The 20449-nt window shown below is 39.2% G+C and overlaps 1 protein-coding gene across 5 annotated transcripts; it reads left to right on the top strand.

The window, feature by feature from the left end:
- The first annotated feature begins 2066 nt into the window (after positions 1-2066).
- On the top strand, positions 2067-19625 carry LOC147357954 (tripartite motif-containing protein 5-like). 5 transcript variants are annotated; one of them, XM_086338403.1, is made up of 8 exons: positions 2067-2259; positions 10501-10984; positions 11556-11651; positions 12607-12837; positions 16480-16502; positions 17702-17802; positions 18086-18112; positions 18328-19625. In XM_086338403.1, the coding sequence occupies exons 2-8, from the start codon at positions 10562-10564 to the stop codon at positions 18921-18923; spliced, it is 1497 nt and encodes a 498-aa protein (XP_086194529.1). In that variant the 5' UTR covers positions 2067-2259; positions 10501-10561; the 3' UTR covers positions 18924-19625. The 5 variants fall into 5 exon arrangements, 3 of the variants coding, with proteins under 3 accessions (XP_086194529.1, XP_086194531.1, XP_086194530.1); XM_086338405.1 differs by having other exon boundaries at positions 2071-2259; positions 18086-18180; XR_015141539.1 differs by lacking the exon at positions 16480-16502 and having other exon boundaries at positions 2071-2259.
- The last annotated feature ends 824 nt before the right edge of the window (positions 19626-20449 follow it).

Below are 20449 nucleotides of genomic sequence, written 5' to 3'. Positions count from 1 at the left end.
TGAACCCCCAGGGCCACTGATGCTGTTTCATTTACTGGAATGCTCAGTTCTCCAGTTCAGGAGGAAGTACCTAGTTATGAGAAACTGAGGAGCTGGATTTTTGTATACAACAGAAAAGATCTGCACACAGAGGGGCATTCCCTTTTATCAGGGACCCCTGGGTTTCCCTGGTAGCTCAGCTGGTCAAGAATCCACCTGCAATGCAGGAGACCTTGGTTCGATTAGGAAGATGTCCCAGAGAAGGGAATGGCTACCCACTCCAGTATTCTGGCCTGGAGAATTCCATGGACAGAGAAGCCTGCCAGGCTACAGTCCATGAGGTTGCAAAGAGTTAGCCATGAATGAGTGACTTTCACTGGCCCCAGAAGTGAAGCCCTTTCCTGAAAAGAATATGACACTTATAAGTTTTTCCGCGTCACATGTTCTTTTCTTTGTTAAAGACTGAAGAAGGTGTTCTGGAAGCTCCTCAGTTACTGGTGCTGGGAAAACTGTATAACTGCACACATGAGATGAGAACCGAACACTTCCTCCCACCATATACAAAGGTAAACTCAAGATAGATTAAAGGCCTAAATGTAAGTCCTGAAACCTTAAAGCTCATAGAACAGAACATAATTAGACACTGTTTCACATAAATCACAGCAATATATTTTTGGATTTATATCGAAAGGCAAAGGAATAAAAGCAGAAGTAAACAAATAGGACTGAATTAAAAGCATTTACACAGTGAAAGAAACATTTGACAAAATGAAGATATACTGAATGGGAGATAATTTGCAACTGAGATAAATAATACCGGGTTAATATCCAAAATTTTAAACAGTTCATACAACTCAATATCAAAAAAAAAAAAACAAACCGCAAAATATCACTGTTTGGCTCATGTCTGGAAATTGCTGCTTATCTGGGTCATTATCTTTATTATAGTTCACCTCTGCCAAGAAAAACACAGAATTTTTTCCTTACTGTATTATTCAAGGTACTTTAGAGAAACAGAATATCTATTTATATATCTATTTTCATAATGAGTATTTATTTGAAGATTCTTTAATGTAAGGAATTGGCTCACATAATTACAGACCCTAAGAAATTCCAGTCCTGCCATCTGCAAGCTGGAAATCTATGTAACTCGGTCCAAGTCCGAAGCTTGGGGCCACAGTACAGTCTAGTCTCAACGCAATAGAAGAGCTGCCTCTCAGCTCAAGTAGGCAGGCAGGAACAGGAAGAACAAATTCTTCCTTCTTCCACATGTTTGTTCTTTCCAGATCCCTCAACAAATTGAATGACGATGCTCACCCACCCTGGAAAAAGCAAACTACTTTACTTAGTCCACAGATCTAATTCTAATCGCATCTGGAAACGACACCCACACAGACACATCTAGAAACAGTCTGACACAAAGAACCAGTTGGTGTTAACACACAAAACTAATTTTACAGCTTCATTTTATAAGATCCTAAGGATTATATGTTAAATAGTATTAGATGTCATTGTTCAACAAACAACCCTCCTACAGTTTACTCTTTCTCAAGCTGTTTAGTAAAAGTGTCATTTTGCCACATAGCATCCAGCTTCTGAATGTCAGCATCAGTGAACGACCACTCTGTGATCACCTCTCTAACTGACCACCTGAGTGATTTCAGGTTTGTTGAGCCATTTCCTCTAACATGACCTAATAGGACAGACTGGCCAGATTCCCTACTTCAGCTGGTGGACACAGGCCAGTAAAGAGCAAGCCAATGCTGCTGCCTCAAGGGAGTCCTCAGTGGGGGTCTTCACTGGGGTAAAGGGGGGTACTTTACTCCTGCATCGGACAGCTCTTTAGTAAGGAAACAAGACAAGGTGGGTGTGTGAAATTGCATTGCTTAGGAAGCCTAAGTTTTCCAAAGGACTGATTATTTTGAAGAGACTTGAGAATAGCTTCTCGGAGAAGACCTGAGATAGGAATAAAAAGCACTCACTGACTCACCGAGCGCAGGCACAAAAGCCGCCTTAGTTTCCAGAGGCCCTATGTGCATGCCTCTTACTGGCCTATAGCTTCTCTCCTCCTTTCCTGCCCAAACTCCACCCACTAGAATTTTACTTTCAGTTTCCTTCAGGCCCCTGGTGAGGTACATGAATCCGAACACATATGTCCAAGACATGTGTTTACTCTTCTCCAAGGAATAACAACTTCTTCATTCATATCTGAGGATACCTAAGCGGTTTGTGGAGGGCAGAATTTGAGAGATACACAAGAAAAAAATGGAATCTGCTTAGGTGAGTTTTATTTGTTGTCTGCAAGCTGTTCTAAACAGGGAAAGGCCCAGCTTGCAGGCTTCCTGGTGAGACTGCTGACTGAAGATCAGTCTGGGGGAGGGGAATTCTTAGGAGAAAGGTGATTGGAAGAAAAGAAAGGCTTTGTTTGTTCCCTGGAGGGACTGTTTATTTCTGTAGGCTGAATCTACCCACAGAGTCTTTGTATTCTGTAAGTACGAATCGAACATACTGAGAACAGCCAGAATCTTTGGTCTTTCAGAGTTAGAAAGCCCCTTTCCTCAATAACAGGTCAAAGGCCGAAGGGTCTTTCTTCCCATCCTGATATTTTCATTTCTATCAGTGTAGAAATACAGTATTCCTGCATGGCTGTATAGATCATTTCTCATTCCCTAGGCTTTACTGTGCTCAGGAATCAGATGCTATGACCTCTGGCAGGCTCTGCAGCCTCTCATGAATTCTCTTGTCCAGACACAGGGAAATGCTGCACTTCCTTACATTCCCTCACCTGTTCATGCTTCTCCTTCTGTAGGATGTGCCACCCAGAAGCAGCTCAGCTGAGAGACTGGGCAAGGAGAGCACTTGGGAAAAACTTCCAGAAGTGTCATCTGGAAGCATCTAATTTCTAGTAACAGTGACATCTAACTTTAAGTTTTAAAGACTTGTTACTTGATTGTTACTAAGGATAGCAAAAGATGTTAGAGAAGTATTCTTATACCACATCATGAGACTTATGAGGGAAGAAAAGTTAGAGGAACCACGTGTTTATCTACCTTCTTCTTTCCTATAGAAGGTACAGCTGTACCCACTGTACGCAAGGCACAGAAACAGAAGTCAAATCTTTTTTCTCACCATGACCTCTTCTCTGTTGACCAAATCTTATTTGGACATTATTACTTCTGCTACAAATTCCTTGTTGCCCTCTCAGCCACAGAAGATGTTAGAAACATCTTCTGAATTCACACAGTGAACCTCTGTCATGGTAATTACTACATGATTTTCAAACAGATTTGTTACTTTACTGTTTCAGGTTTTATTTTGCAAGTGTTGTAAGTAGTTTATACTATATAATAGAAGAAAACTGGAGAAGGTGATGGCACCCCACTCCAATACTCTTGCCTGGAAAATCCGTGGATGGAGGAGCCTGGTAGGCTGAAGTCCATGGGGTCGCTAAGAGTCGGACACAACTGAGCGACTTCACTTTCACTTTTCACTTTCCTGCATTGGAGAAGGAAATGGCAACCCACTCCAGTGTTCTTGCCTGGAGAATCCCAGGGTCGGGGGAGCCTGGTGGGCTGCCGTCAATGGGGTTGCACAGAGTTGGACACAACTGAAGCGACTTAGCAGCAGCAGCAGGGGTCTGCCTGTCACATAAAACAAAGCACAATTTCACTTTCCAATTATCAAAAATGATGTTTTCCCATCTAACATCAGGAATTTGTGGCTCTTTCACATTAAGAGAAACAGCTTTACTGCAGTCACAGAAGAAAGTTCTGCTTATAAATTTCCTGTTTGTTCTTTTACGTAATTATTGTAGTTTTATGTCCTTTTTTGTTGATCTGTAGTTGGTACCTCTGAGATATTGTGAGTTTGTATTCTCATGAGCTCAAATGTCAGATGACCAACCTGTAAGGTGCAATCACCTGAAGTTTTTCTCAGGCAGATGTGATTCATGTTCCCACATCTGTCTCCCTGCTTGTCGGGGAGACATTGGGTCACTGTTTAGGTAGTGGTGGGTATCATTCTTCATTTGTGAGAACTAGTTTCTTCTGTGTCTGTTGTGGTGATCACTGCTTTGATGCTAGCTCTTATCTCTGCAGAGAAAATAAATCTGCCACCCCATGTCTGAATGCATGTTCTGATTCTCCCTTCTCAATAGGTTCTTGATGCAGCTGAGCACTGGTTGGATCTCAAATGCATTGAGATATAACTGGAGGCCCCTCACCAGATTTGAATAATAGTTTTAGTCATAGATTTGAATAATGTTGACCTCTGATTTTATTCATCAGAGAGTGATCTGGGACACTTATCTTTGCAGCCAGGGGCAAAGTGCATATTTTAAGTATCTGTAACATTAGCTGGATTATATTTCTGGTTCACTTTCAGCCTCATTTTTTAAAAATTTATTTATATATATATAAAAATTGGAGGCTAATTACTTCACAACATTGTGGTGGATTTTGCCATACATTGACATAAATCAGCCATGGGTGCACATGTGTATCCCCCACACTGACCCCCCTCCCACCTGCCTCCCCATCCCATCCAGAGGGATGTCTGTCCTGCATATAGAGTCACTGTTACTGTCTTTCTAAATTCCATATATATGTGTTAATATACTGTTTCAGTGTTTCTCTTTCTGACATACTTCACTCTGAATAATAGGCTCCAGTTTCCTCCACCTCATTAGAACAGACTCAAATGTGTTCTTTTTTATAGCTGAATACTTTCCATTGTGTATATGTACCGCAACTTCCTTATCCATTCGTCTGCCAGTGGAATTCTAGGTTGCTTCCATGTCCTAGCTATTGTAAACAGTGCTGCAATGAACATTGGGGTACATGTGTTTCTTTCGATTCTGGTTTCCGCAGCGTGTATGCCTAGCAGTGGGATTGCTGGGTCGTATGGCAGCTCTATTTCCAGTTTTTTAAGGAATCTCCACACTGTTCTCCATAGTGGGTATACTAGTTTGCATGTCCACCAACAGTGTAAGAGGGTTCCCTTTTCTCCACACCTCTCCAGCATTTATGGTTTGTAGACTTTGATTCAGCCTCATCTTTATCAGGATCCTTCATGTAGGATGAACATGGCACAGCTGGAGAGTTTCAGTAAGTCTCAATTTAACTCTGTGCAGCCTTTGTAGCTTTCATTCCCTTGTTCAGAGTGAACAGAGACTTATTAGCTGTCTCACACTGGAGATCTTTCTTTTGTCATCAAACTATGGCAACCATTAAGACAGGAATATCATTTGAGAGCTTCCCTTTCTTGTTTATTGCTTCATTGTCCCCTTTGCCTGGAACCTCTGATAGACCCTCTGAGTTTAGACTATGGTCACAGGGCCATAGTGAATCCAGGTTGAGGGATGAGCATCACTGGGCTACCACTCTGCGATACCGCCACCGACTGACCAAAAGCGGTGGTTTCCAATCTGAATCACCAATCCTACCCATACAACCTCATATGATATAAATTGCCAGGTTGGCTAAGCTTAGCTGGGAGTTACAGGACAGGAGACATAGCATTGGGCACAGCTGCTTTAGTTGAGCTCTCAGAGATGTTCCTTACAGGAGGGACATTATCCCTCTCATCTCAGCTTTGTAAGGAACCATACTAGATGGATGTGTGTGAATCCACCACAGGTGAGATAAGCCTAGTTCTTTAAAGATCTGAACCCTTTGTAAATGACCATGAGTACAACTTCTAGGGACCTAAAACAGATATATTTGACAGAAGACTCACAATTCCCTTGTGAAAAATGAGATGTATGTTCATCAATCATCATGTAAATTCCATGCAAAGTCTTTCTAGCCCAAATGCACTTCATACATCAGGCTAGTCTTGCTGTCAACAATGTGGTCATGAAAGGCTGCTGACTTTTCACTTTGTTGTAATCCAACAGGTTTCCCAGAAACACAAAACACATGCAATAAAAACAGCAACAACAACAACAACAAAACCTTAGGGAAAAAAAGGGCAATATGATCTTTACAGGAGGAAAATGTTCAGGACTGATATTAACGCTTTTTCCCATATATCTAATTCAACTCCCAGTTCTGTCCTTTACCTCCTCTCATCTCTCACTCTCACCTGCTGCCCAGAATTTCCTTCATCATCTTGTCCCTCAAGCTATCACCATCTCTCCCCTGAGCAGCTGTGCCTGCATCCTGCCTGATCTTCCCAATTCCACACTGGGCCCATCAACATCTCACAACCCAAGGCACAGCTTGTCACGCCCTTACTCTTCTCTGATGGGAAAACGTTGATTGCTTCTCCTGATTCTCAGAAATGGGTCCCCAAATGTTACATCATTTGGGAAGTGTCATATTTAATGTCACTGCAGCCTCTTGTGATACAAGACTAGCAGTCTTCTGTATACAGCCACACTGGTGTTTTAAAACTCATACAAGATGATATGTCTTCCACAAACAGATCATTTCCTTCACCTAATACACACTTTTTCTCTTTCCCTTTTAATGTCTCCTTCATCTTCTTCAGTTTTCAGTTCAATCTTTATGTTTTTAAGTTGGAAGTTTTGGATAATTCCATATTTCGCCCCAGTCTTTGATTTCTGAACAACACATATGTCTCTCTAGTAATGTTTTCTCTATCTCTTTATATATATATATATATATATATATACATACACAAGTGTATATATATATTATATATACATACACACATATATATTATATATATATATACATATACACAAGTGTTAGCTGCTCAGTTGTGTCTGACTCTTTGCATCCCCATGGACTGTAACCTGCCTAGCTTCTCTGTCCATGGAATTCTTCAGGCAAGGATACTGGTGTGGGTTGCCATTCTCTTCTCCAGGGGATCTTCCTGGCCCAGGGATCGAAACTGGGTCTACCGCATTGATCATAGATTCTTAACCATCTGAGATACTAGGGAAGCCTAGTATATGTGTCTGTGTATGTGTGTGTGTTTATATATATATATATATATATATATATATATAACTGAATTTTAATTTGCTATTACTTTCTAAGTGAATAGTAAGCCCATTCATTTTAGTTTAAACCCTATGTTTCCTCCACTTTCTATGTATGGGTATTAGTCCAATTGACAATACACAATTTTTTGGCAACAATAATTAGTTGAATGATCTTGCCTAGTGTTTTGAGAATATTTTTCTCAAAAGCAACATTAATTTCATCCATGCTTCTATTTTCTTATGTATCTGACTCATGGGATCCTCTGAATCTACTTGCACCATCTCACTCCTCACCATCCTCATACTTTCATGTTATTACTCTCCTATCAATGACATTGGTTGGCATATTTCTAGACCAAAATGAAATCAATATTTACACACTTGAGACTACCCAGGACCTCTTAGCTGGTCTAGGTCTCCTTACTTCTACACCCTCAGTGCCTTGTATTAATTGGGTCCATGAAATCACCTCTGTTTGTCTTTGACTAACTCAGTGAGTTAGGACCCTGAATTCCCATTCTGTATATTGATGATATATGATTTTTGTAGGTTACTATATTTATTTTCACATCTGATAAAGGATTTTTTTTTTTTACTATCTACACAAATCTATTGTCATATATTATGACGTGATAATAAGGGAAATCATTGCAAATATTCAACAAATGGTGGTAAGGGTTACAATATAATAAGTCATCAGAAGGGTCTATGTGATAAAAGAATGTCAGGAAGCATTTAACAGGAGGCTTCCTGTGTGCTCTTTTGGATCTGTCAAGAATTCTCTATTCCTTATTAATTCCTGAATATTCAGGAATTAAGAGGAAAGGCAAGCCTCTCCCGGGACTGAGGAATCCAGGCATTTCCTTCGTTTTTCTATACAATGATAATTACCCTCTTCCTGTTTATGAACCATATGGTAAAAGTGGTTATTTACAGCTCTGTCTTTCAGATGGATGACCTCATGTTTTCTTGATAACTTGTAAGTTTTAGTTTTATCTCTGCTGAAAATAGCTATCTTGTAAGACAGTATAAATACCTACACAATGTTGAATAAAAAACATTTGCTCCATCAGAGCTCTGGTCCCCGTGTCTTTCTTTCTCTCTCTCTCTCAGGCTATTTCTTTGGAGTGCAGAGGCACTCTGAGTTCACTTTACTGCACGGGCTTCTAAGAGCCTCTCAAGAAGGTGCTCTGCGCCTTCACCCCATTGAAAGGGTACCTGAGGCCTCCGTGAACAGAGCAAGCCCTGTGCCAGGGGCTTTATTGGCTTTCTGAGTAAACCAAGGAACATCAGCCTCTTTTTCTCCTTTACTTTCTTATCGTCGACTCCGGACCACCAGGTTCCAGTCCATTAAAGGACCTCAACAAAAAAAACCTGTAAAGAGAGAGTGTACTGAAGTATGAGAGAGTCATACTTCAGTCGGAATGGCCATTGTTTAAAAGGCTACCAATAATAAATGCTGGAGAGGGTGTAGAGGAAAAGAAATCCTTCTAGACTCTTGGTGGGAGTGTAAACTTTTGCAGCCACTATGGAAAAAATTATGGAGGTTTTTTAAAACAAATAAAATAGAGTTACTGTATAATCCTATAATCCCACTCCTAGACATATATTCAGATTAAATTCTAATTAAAAAAGATGCATGCACCACCCCAATACTCACTGTAGCACTATTTACAATAGCCAAGACATGGAAGCAACCTAAAGGTCCATCAACAGATAAATAAAGAATACATACAACAGAATAGTAATCATAAAAAAGGATGAAATAATGTCATTTGCAGCAACATGGATGGACCTAGAGATTATTATATCCAGTGAAGTAAGACAGAAAGAGAAAGTGAAATATTGTGATATCACGTATATCTGGAATCTAAAGAAAATGATACAAATGAATTTATTTACAAAACAGACATAGACTCATAGACATAGAAAACAAACTTATGGTTACCAAAGGGGATGGGTAAGGGAAACAATTTAGGAGTTTGGAATTAACATAAACAATCTACTATACTTAAAATGGGTAAACAAGGGTTTCCTATATAGCACAGGTAACTATATTCAATGTCTTATAATACCTTTAATGGGAAAAGAATATGAGAAAGAATATATATATGTGTATCTCTGTGTGTATATATACATATATACATATGCATGCCTGCCCAGTCTCACTTGTGTCCGATTCTTTCAGATTCTATGAACTATCCTGTCAGGCTCCTCTGACCATGGGATTCTCTAGGCAAGAAAGCTGGAGTGGGCTGCCACTTCCTACCCCAGAAATGTTCCTGACCCAAAGATCAAACCCGTATCTCCTGCATTGGCAGGCAGATTCTTTACCACTGTGCCACCTGGAAAGCCTACACACACACACACACACACACACACACACGTGCATGTGTGTGCATGCTTAGTCACTTCAGTTGTGTCAGACTCTTTGAGACCCTATGGACTATAGCCCTCCAACTTTCTCTGTCCATGGGATTCTCCAGACAAGTATAATGGCATAGATTGCCATGCCCTCCTCCAGAGGATCTTCCCAACCCAGGGACTAAAGCCAGAAGCCTATATGTATATATATATAGGCTTCCTTGGAAGTTCAGGTAGTAAAGAATCCACCTGAAATGCAGGAGACTCTGGTTCAATTCCTGGCTTGGGAAGATTCCCTGGAGGAGGTCATGGTAACTCACTCCAGTATTCTTACTTGGAGAATCTCCATGGACAGAGGAACCTAGCAGGCTACAGTCCATGTGGTCGCAGAGTCAGACACAAGTGAGGAACTAAGCATAGCACAGCACAAAATATATATATATATATATATATATATATATATATATATATATATACTGCTGCTAAGTCACTTCAGTCATGAAGTGCGACCCCATAGACGGCAGCCCACCAGGCTCCTTTGTCCCTGGGATTCTCCAGGCAAGAACACTGGAGTGGGTTGCCATTTCTTTCTCCAATGCATAAAAGTGAGAAGTAAAAGTGAAGTCGCTCAGTCGTGTCCGACTCAGCAATCCCATGGACTGAAGCCCACCAGGCTCCTCCGTCCATGGGATTTTCCAGCCAAGAGTACTGGAGTGGGGTGCCATCGCCTTCTCTGATATATGTGTGTGTGTGTGTGTGTGTGTGTGTGTATAAGAGTGAGTAATACTGATACACCATGAGGAGAGAAGAGCAGGTATAAAAGCCCAAATACTTAAGTGGTTTAGGGCTTTTTATATTGAGGATGTGCTTTTAGCATGGAGGAGGAAAAGCAGGGTAGATGGTGGGTCACTCACAGATCTTAGTAAGAAAAGCTCACTAGATTTTGTTTTGGTAAAGAAGAATAACACTCAATGCATAAATAAGGATAGATAAAATTTGTCATGTGACATGAACTGGAAATAAAATGTTTAGAATTATTATAAAAAATTGTTTTACCAGGTCAAGAAGCTCTTTTTTTATGTCTCCACCTTTTATTTTTTATCCTTCAATATTTTGTTCTTGGGTCATCCTTGATTTCTAGATAACTAGTGTCATTTTACTTCTACTTTTCCTACTTTACACTTTTAACCTTTCCAATCATTCAGGGATCTGTGAGTGAGAGAACTGTCAGAAGTCAAGACAATAAGGAGCAGGTGAGCCGCTGCCATGGCTTCAGGAATCCTGATGAACATACAGGAGGAGGTGACCTGCCCCATTTGCCTGGAGCTTCTAACAGAACCCCTGAGCCTTGACTGTGGCCACACCTTCTGTCAAGCCTGTATCACTGCAAACAACAAGGAATCCATAATTGGCCAAGAGGGGAAGAGAAGCTGCCCTGTGTGCAGAGTTAGTTTTGAGCCCGGGAACCTGCGGCCTAACAGGCATGTGGCCAATATAGTGCAGAGGCTCCGAGAGGTTAAGGTGAGCCCAGAGGTGGAGCAAGAGAGAAATCTCTGTGCTCACCATGGAGAGAAACTCCAGCTCTTCTGTGAGCAGGATGGGAAGGTCATTTGTTGGCTTTGTGAGCGATCTCAGGAGCACCGAGGTCACAACACATTCCTCATGGAGGACATTGCGCCAGAGTACCAGGTAAGAGACCAGAATGGAGAAAAAAACAGAGCAGGAAATGGTACTTGAGGGAAATCTCTACTTTGCATTGGACTTTAATTACCTGGCTACCAGGGACTTGAGGCCTGTGATCTCTTTTCTTCGTATACCTACCTTCTCACATGTGAAGAAAATTTCTGTGCATTCCACCCAAGTATAAGCAAACAAATGGGCTCTTAGGCAGAAGTAGACATTCATGTACCTTGTGCTGGTGCATGCACATCGGGGGCCATGAGAAGCTCTCATTACCCTTTTGAACATGATAGGTAACTAGGACACTGGGTGGGTTGAGCTGTAAGTTTTTCTTTCTTACAGAATCAAGTTTCTTCCAGAACAAAGAGAACCAGTCTTCTCTTGGTGAGGGGGCAGTGACTCCTATATCTTGAGTCTCAAAGAACACAGTGAACATCAAGGTCTTCTTCCAAATCACATATTCCAGTCACTTTCACAGTTTCTGTAAAGTCTCTTCTCTTTGAAAATCAGCCTTATTTATCCACTATAGTGATGCTGAGAAAGCCCATATCTTGACACTGGTGTGATTCTTTTCTCACAGAAAAAGCTCCAATCATGTCTGCAGAGGCTGAAGGGGAAAAAACAGGAAGCTGAGGATTTGGAAATTAAAGTCAGAGAAGAGATGTCTACTTGGAAGGTATGAGGAGAGACTTCCTGAGAAAGTTAGACAGGTATCTATGCAGGACCTTGGGTTGGTCACAAGGAGCTGCCTTTTACTTTGTACCATGACAGTTAAGTCATTTGGCTCATCCTTTTCTTCAGCCTTCCCGTAATCGGTGTGGTATTAAAAAGTGACCATATCACAAATAAACATAAATACTGGAGAGGGAGTATTTATAGAGAGGGCCTCTCTGATGAGGATGGCTAGGGAATTTTATATTCCATTCTTATCAAGTTTATTAGTCTTCTCAGGGAGATATCTGACAATGGCTCATGGTTCTGTCTTCAGTGTTCAACTTTTTGGGAGAGGGTGGTGGGAGGGGGTCAGGAGTAATGGAGGGAAGCATGAGCATCCTGGACAGATGTGTGAAGGCTGGCCACACCCAGAGATCCCATTTGGCTCTGAGTTGTCCTCAACAGTGCAGACTTGGGACAATTATTTTGAAATATGGTGTAGAGAAAAAATATATAAATAAAGTCAGCTACCCCCAGTATTGCTTTCCTCTTTCTATTTCACTTCCTTGTGGACTTCTCTGATAGATCAATTGGTGAAGAATTCGCCTGCAATGCAGGAGATCCCAGTTCAATTCCTGCGTTGTGAAGGTCCCCTGGAGAAGAGATAGGCTACCCACTCCAATATTCTTGGGTTTCCCTTATACTCAGCTGGCAAAGAATCCACCTGTAATGCGGGAGACCTGGGTTCAATCCCTAGGTTGGGAAGATCCCCTGGAGAAAGGAAAGGCTACCCACTTCAGTATTCTGACATAGAGAATTCCATGGACTGTATAGTCCATGGGTTGCAAAGAGTCAGACATGACTGAGAGACTTTCACTCCTTGTGGGAACTTCCCAAGCAGAAGAGTTATTTTTCTGGCTCCCAGTCCCAGGCTAATGGTCCCAGTACTTCTCTCTGTCTTTTTCTCATTCCTGAAGATTCAAATAGAAAATGAGATACAAAATGTCCAGGGAAAGTTTACACAACTAAGACAAATCCTGGACAGTGAGGAGATGAAGGAACTGAGAAAGCTGAAGGATGAGTTGGGAGTTATTCTCAAAGAGCTGGCAGAATCTGAGAATGATCTGGTCCAAGAGAAGCTGTTGGTGAGCAATCTCATCTCAGATGTGGAGCACCATTTGCAGGGATCAACAATGGAGCTGCTGCAGGTAAGACTTGGAAAAGAACCCCAGCATCTGAGGTATGAGTGAAATATGTTCCTGTGTCCTTCTGATGCCCTCGCGGAGGTTGCTTTGACCCTGCAATATACCTTCTCTGCATCTATTTCAGAGGTTGTAAGAATAACTGAATTATTCAATGTAAGAATAAGAAGGGAAAGTTCTATTTTTATTGTTATTAAGCTCATTGCAAACATTTCACCATCTAGAGAAGATTTATTGTGTTCAGTGATTTTCCATAAGCCCCTGTTTTCTGTGGGCCAGTGCTAAACATTTATCAAGTACCTTTTCATGATTCAGATTATCAGAGACAAATTCACTTCAGATTCCAAGAAGTTTTTTTTCCTCAATGTGTTGAGATTGTCTACCTTTTTTCTGTTTTTGAAGACAGTTTATGAAGAACTGCTATTTATCTTTAAATACTCCATATAATTTACCTGCATTGCCATTTCACTCTGGGTTTTTCTTATTGGAAAAGTTTAAAATACACATTTTTTTTTTCTGTCTCTTTTACTTGGACTAAGATTATTTAGATTTTTGCAATCCGCTAGTCCTTTATTGTATATTTTTGTAGGAATTTTTCTATCTTAAGTTGTCTGGTTTCTAAACATAAAGTTAGTTATAACAATTGCTTATTGTCCTTTAATTTCTATAGTACTCAGAGTGAAGTCCCTTTTTGTATTCCAGATTTTGCTCTTTCATTTTTTTCCCTACTCCTTTTAGTTATTTTTGTCAATTATATTAATTTTTTTTCAAAAGCATTGTTTCATTGATTTTGTTTATTTTGTAAATTTTCTTATGCATTTATTTCTGCTCTCACATTTTTTTTTCCTTTGTGTGTTTGTACACTTTTGCGTGTGCATGTGTAATGTGTGTGTATGTGTGTGTTCACTGTTTTTTAATAACTTTTCTTTCTTAGTAGATCACTGATTTGAGAGCATCTTAATAATATAAGCAGCAGTGTCTTAGTTTTTTCCCATTCATTTTGATTTAGTGTTTGTTTTTATTCAGATAACCTTATTTTCGTATTTCCTATGCAATTTCCTTTTGTTAAAACATAGATATTTGAAGATGTGCTGTTAATTAGTAATCCTTGGTGATTTTTGAATTTTACTTCTGCTGTAGATTTCAAATTTAATTCCATTGTAATCAGAGAATATATATTTTATTCCTTTAAACTTTTAAAATCACTGATAATTGTTTATGGCCTCAGATACTGTATGTCCAGAAAAATTTAAATATGAAAAGATTGTATATTCTCCATTCATTGGGTGAAATGGTCTATAGATGTCAGGTCAAGTTCTTGGATTGTATTGTCCATGTCTTCTACAACTGGGTGGTTTCCATATAAACTGTTCTCTCATTATTGAGAGTGAGTTGAAATCTACAATTGCTATTGTTAAATTCTGCATTTTTCCTTTTAATTTTGCTTGGTGAATTTTAAAGCTCTATTGTTAGGTATATGCACATGTGTAATAGGTTTATCTTTTTGATGTACTAAACCTTTTATCATTATAAAATTATCCTCTCATTTGTTCATAATTTTTATTGTTTTAAAGTCAATTTTTTTTCTAATAATAATATAAAAACTTGAAATCATTAAAGCTTGCATGATCTATAGTTTTTCTCTTTTTACTTTTGCCTATTTGTATCTTTAAATCTAAAATACGTCTCTTACAAGTGACAATCACTAATTCTTCCTTGTTATCCCATGCAACAATCTCTAACTTTTTAATTGGGGTATTAAGATGATATCTTTAATACAAATACTGATATAGCTGTGTTTAAACTTAGCTATTTGCTTTCTATTTGGCTACTGTAGTTTTCATTCTTCTCTTTCTTCTTAACTAGCTTCTTTTGTGTTAAATATTCCTGGTATAAAATTTTAAGCTTTCCTATTTTCTAACTGTATTTAAAAAAAAATTATTCAGCCCCTGTGGTTGCTCTAGTGATTACAGTGTTTCCTATCCTACCATGATCTACTTCACACTAAAACTAACTTATTTTCAGTAAATACAGAACTTTCCTGTAACATTGCTTCATTTCTTTCCAGCAACAACACAATGATGATTTACTATGGATACCTGATTCTGTGTAAACTAATCATTGTAGGCTTCTGAACTTTCGCTTACACTGGAAGGGAAAGTTCTCTTCTGGAGTTTATATCAGGAGATTCATCTTCTCTTTAAACTGAGAATAAAGTCAGTAGAGGTGGAATGAATAGAATTGGCGAAAGACACAAGCCAGCTTCTGATGGCAAGTTTTGGGCTTAAGAATTAGACTTTGAATAAATTTGCAATTGACCCCTCACCATCATTTATTTTCTCTCTACCTATTCTAATTTTACTTAATTTTTGTGAAACACACAAAAGAGCTTTAACACAGAGAATTTTTATCAAAAACCACTGGTTGCTCTTGTTTTTGTTGACATGGAGGAAATAAAGCTCCATGAAAAACGGATCAGATAAAATGCTGCATATCTATTCTAACCAATAAACTAATAATCTGTGTGATGATTAAGAAGATTACATGGCTAAAAACTGTTAAGCCATAGACTAAGCAGACTCAGTATAGACTACAGTACAGATAAATGCTCTAGGTTTTGGACAGTGACTGAATGCATATTGGTAACATGCTAAAAATGGGGTACAAGAGAGGAGACAATCTGGTTGATGAATAGTAAGTTACATATTAGACATCCTAAGTTACTGATTCCTGTGGCTTATGTTTAACCGAATATATTAACAAGCATTTAAGAGACAAAGCTGAGTAAAACTAAGGCATTAGAAATCAACTGTACTTGTGTGTATTCTGGATTTAAGAGAGTGTGAGATCACTTATAGTGTATAAAATGAGATGAGAGAGACCAAAGAACCACCTACAATAATACATTTGTTTGCTTGTACTCTCAACAAGTGCAGTATAAATAGCTTGAGGAATATTAGGATTATGAATTCATCTTTGATTCTCCAAAGCCTGGTTTGCTGCTGCTGCTGCTAAGTCGCTTCAGTCGTGTCCAACTCTGTGTGACCCCATAGACGGCAGCCCAGCAGGCTCCCCTGTCCCTGGGATTCTCCAGGCAAGAACACTGGAGTGGGTTGCCATTTCCTTCTCCAATGCATGAAAGTGAAAAGTGAAAGTGAAGTTTCTCAGTCGTGTTCGACTCTTTGTGACCCCATGGGCTACAGCCTATCAGGCTCCTCCGTCCCTGGGATTTTCCAGTACTGGAGTGGGGTGCCATCACCTTCTCCGAAGCCTGGTTTAATGCTTGGCAAATAATAATACATGACTGTGCATTTTTGTTGAATAAATGGAAGAACTGTGGATTATTCACATCATCTCATGGGTCACCAAACTTACAAGCTTTTGGTTTTTCCCTTAAATATGTCTCATCTCCAGACACTAGAAGTCTCCTTCATGCTTCTACAAGGGTCAAAGCCTTTTACCTTTGGGAAATCTGACAACATCGCGTGTGTCTTCTGGAATGACTGGCTTCACTCTTGTCTCTACTTTTTGGCTCTCACATTGAGACCATTTTTATTCCCACAATCGATGGCTGATGGGGATGTGAATAAGCTTGGGAAGTGGGGAGACTTATTACTTTTTGACGCATGTTTTCTCTTTTCTCACTAGGATGCGAATGTTATCATAAAAAGGTATGTGTGGGAAACCAGAGATAGTCCATTTATGCTGTGAAAATAAAATAAACCCCTCACAGTTGTCTGATAGCCAATTAGGATAAAACAATGCTCAAGGCAGAAAAATGGAGGATAGTCTTATTTTAAATTTCTATTCATACATCAGGGCTAGATTGTTTTATAAACATTGATAATGGACTGGATTCTATATTAAAGAATATTGATTGTGGGAAGTTGCAGAGTTTGGGTCAGTACCAGTATTAAGAATAAGGCAATACAGTATCAGATCCCCACGACTTCATAAAATTAATTCACACTGTGTGTCAATGTGCAACTCAGCTTCCCATATTTAGTAGGTGCTTGACTTGTCATATGAAGGTTAAGTCTTCTTTTCCTGCCAAACACTTAGAATTAGAGACAACTCCTTTATATTTTAGTTTCTGCTCCCAGAAGAGACAAAGTCGTTGTATGTTTTTCAGCTTAGGTTTCCAAAACAGATTTGAATCTCAAGGGATATTTTGGCCCTGGACCAAACTATTGATCAATCTTGGTCACATCCTTCAGAAAAAACATCATTGTGTCTGCATTTGCACACCTACATGGCAGCATCAAGATCTTTGCAAACACATGAAAGTCAGACTACTTTATTATTCATAATGTCTTCTTTTCCAAGGGTTTGTAATTATTCCTAGTGATTATGAAATCTCAGGGTATTCCGAGAGCCTCTCTATTGGACAGCACTCTTTGAAGATCTTGGGACTCTAGAGAGTGTTCTCATACCTGCTATGTCTCAAATACCCAGGAGCCAGATTCTGCAACCTCACTTTCTGACTCCTTCCTGGAAACACATATCTGTGCAGGGAATGTTCCACAAACTATTTTTTTAGATACCAAAGTTTTGTTTTGTTAAATCCATTGCTTCATATCATTTCATATGATCCCTAGGAGGTGGAGTGTGGTGGGTTAATGATTTCATTATAGAAGGAAGAAACTCCCCTTGTGACATTTTAAGACCATCCAGGTCACACAGAGGGTACCTGGGAAGGTAGACATGAACACGTTCTTTCTTGCTGCAAGATCAGGCATCCACTCTCTTCTTTCCCAAGGTCTCCAGGAAAGACAATTCAAGCCCATAAACAGGGTGAACCTATAGCAAACCAGTGGTTTAAAGGGAAAAAAAAAATCACTTTTGTGAGCATCAAATTTGTCTTCCCTAGGAGTGAAACCTTGGCTCTGAAGAAACCAAAATCTTTCCCCAAGGAACAGAGGAGAGTGTTTCGAGTTCCTGATCTGAGACAGACACTGCATGTGTTTAATGGTGAGGAATGCTACCCAAGTGGGTGTAGGAGGGCCTCTTTGATGGAGAGAAAATGGGTAGGGGGCTCTAGTTTTTATGTGTGGATGGAGACAGCAAAGCCCAGACACTATGTGCTAATGATGTGGTCATATTTATGGGGGGTGAACGGGGGCTTGGTTCATCCTGTCTTTCGCCAGTTTACTACCTCATCATGGCCATTCCCCTCATCTGGAAGAAAATAGATTTCAGGGCTGACTCTATTGCTTATATTTAATATTGTGGATTTTTTTTTTTCTCATTTCAGAGCTGACAGATGTGCAACGCTACTGGGGTAAGGAGACATCACAGTATAATCAAGCCACCCTGTTCTCATCATCTTTTAGAATTTTTCATTTTCTAGTAGGTTTCATGTTTTAAGACCCATGTTTTCCCTCCCAACACACACAAACATATAACTTTTCCAGTCAAGTCATTCTAAAGATCCCTTTCAAAATGTCATAAGAAAACTACATCATTACCCTAACCCAAGCCTATATTTTTCAACAGTTCAGGTGACCCTGAATTCTCCCAAGAGTGAAAATGTTGTCATTTCTCCGGATCAGAGACAAGTGAGATATGCATCCAGTGACCAATGCTATAATGCGTATTGGAATGATAATTATGAAGATTTTGGTGTCCTGGGCTCCCCAGTTATCACATCAGGGAGACATTACTGGGAGGTAGACGTGTCAAAGAAAAGTGCCTGGATCCTGGGGGTATGTGGTGAAAAATGTGAAGATATCATGAAGTTACCATCAAAACTTGGAAATTGTGGAAATGGAAATTGTCAAAATGTTTATTCAAGATATCAACCTAAAAATGGCTATTGGGTCATAGGGTTAAAGCATTATTGTGTATATAATGCCTTTGATGCATCTTCCTTCTCAGATCCTGTGATTTTACCCCTCTCCTTGAGTGTTTCTCTCCATCGTGTTGGGGTTTTCCTAGACTATGAGGCTCACACTGTCTTATTTCTCAATGTCACCAACCATGGGTTTCCCATTTGTCAATTCTCTTCATGTTCCTTTCCTCAGAACATAGTTCCATATTTCAATCCTATGAACTGTGGTGTCCCCATGACTCTGTGCTCACCAAGCTGTTGAGTCTTCTTACATTCACACTAACTCGTCTATAGTGCCTCTTACTGTAGGTGCATCTGACACACCTGTGCTTACCTGCAACATTCTTATCTTTTTTCCTTGCTACCTCTCTTTTTTTTTTTTTTCCATTTGAACATCCTTCATTCATTAGGAGGGTGAACAATTTCCCTTGTGTCATATTTTCCCCAATATCATGTATGTGTTAGAAAATCTTAATTAATTTTCCATACTCCATGGTAAAATGATGGATGCCCCATAAAGAAAGAGCAGTATTGATGTAACACCTTTGCCAAATTTTACAATCTCATTTACTCTGCCACTGACTGAGAAAATGAAAGAAAGCTTTTCAAAAACATTTGTATATTAGACCTAGTATAGGAGTCCTTCACTAAAGAGTGAGTGCTGAGCTGTGTCTCAGTTTATCCATGATGCCCATGTTCATTAAGAAATTGAGGAAAAAGTATCATACATGATATGTATTAAAATGAAAGTTTTGTGTTCAGAGTGTCTAAGTTTAAGCCCTGTCTCTATATATTAGACGTGTAAACTTGAATAGCACATTTAAGTGATATGCTTATTTTCTTAAAATAATCTTGTTATAAAATTATACCATACACAAGATCATTGTGAAAAAATGAATGCAACTAAGTGTAAAGCATGTAACTGTCTCAATAATAAATATTTTATCTATTAATTACTAAACAATATAACCTATATCAGTGTCTCATTAAACAGATTTGTTCCTTCAGGAATACTATGGTTCTTTTCACTGAAGTCTCATTTTTCAGATCCTAGATTCCTTTGTGCTGCGTCAAGACTACTCTAGCTCTTCCTGCCATAGAAAAGTGTGTGTGTGTGTGTGATCACAGAATTTTATTATAATTCTTATGTTTCTACATAATAGCTCTTATCAAGTAAACTAAACTCTATGGAGTTCAGTTTCTCATTTAAAAAATCACCTGATTAATATTGTGAAAATTAAACAATACAACATTTGCAATAACTTCTGTAATTTCAAGCCCATAAGGGGAAGGCCAGTATAAATGTCTATTCCTTTTTGTTTCCTTCTCACTGTGATTGAAATAAATCATTTTCAGAATGCATGTTACTTTATTTTCCACATTATTTCTTTGTTTTTAGAAACAGAATAAATTGATTGAAGAATTGCAATTTTTTCTCAGTCTTACCTAATTGCTAAATAAATGTTTTTGGATAGCCACATTATCTCACATTTTTAACATTTTCTGTAGTAATTCTATTTCATTGAAGTTGAATTTTACTTTGTGGCCTGTTTTAAAGTGCAAGTCGCTCGGTTATGTGTAAATCTTTGCGACCCCATGGACTATAGCCTGCCAGGTTCCTCTGACCATGGAATACTTCAGGCCAGAATACTGGAGTGGGTAGCCATTCCCTTCTCCAGGGGATCTTCTTGACTCAGGGATTGAACCCAGGTCTCCTGCATTGTAGGCTGATTCTTTTCTGTCTGAGCCACCAGAGAAACCCGTGGTCTGTCCAGCTTTAAAAAATTC

Source organism: Bos grunniens, chromosome 15 (genome assembly GCF_055505025.1).
Source record: "Bos grunniens cultivar Pamir isolate PY7600 chromosome 15, Bosgru_T2T1.0, whole genome shotgun sequence".
In the NCBI taxonomy this organism is placed as follows: domain Eukaryota; kingdom Metazoa; phylum Chordata; class Mammalia; order Artiodactyla; family Bovidae; genus Bos; species Bos grunniens.
This window is presented reverse-complemented; position numbering and strand designations above follow the sequence as displayed.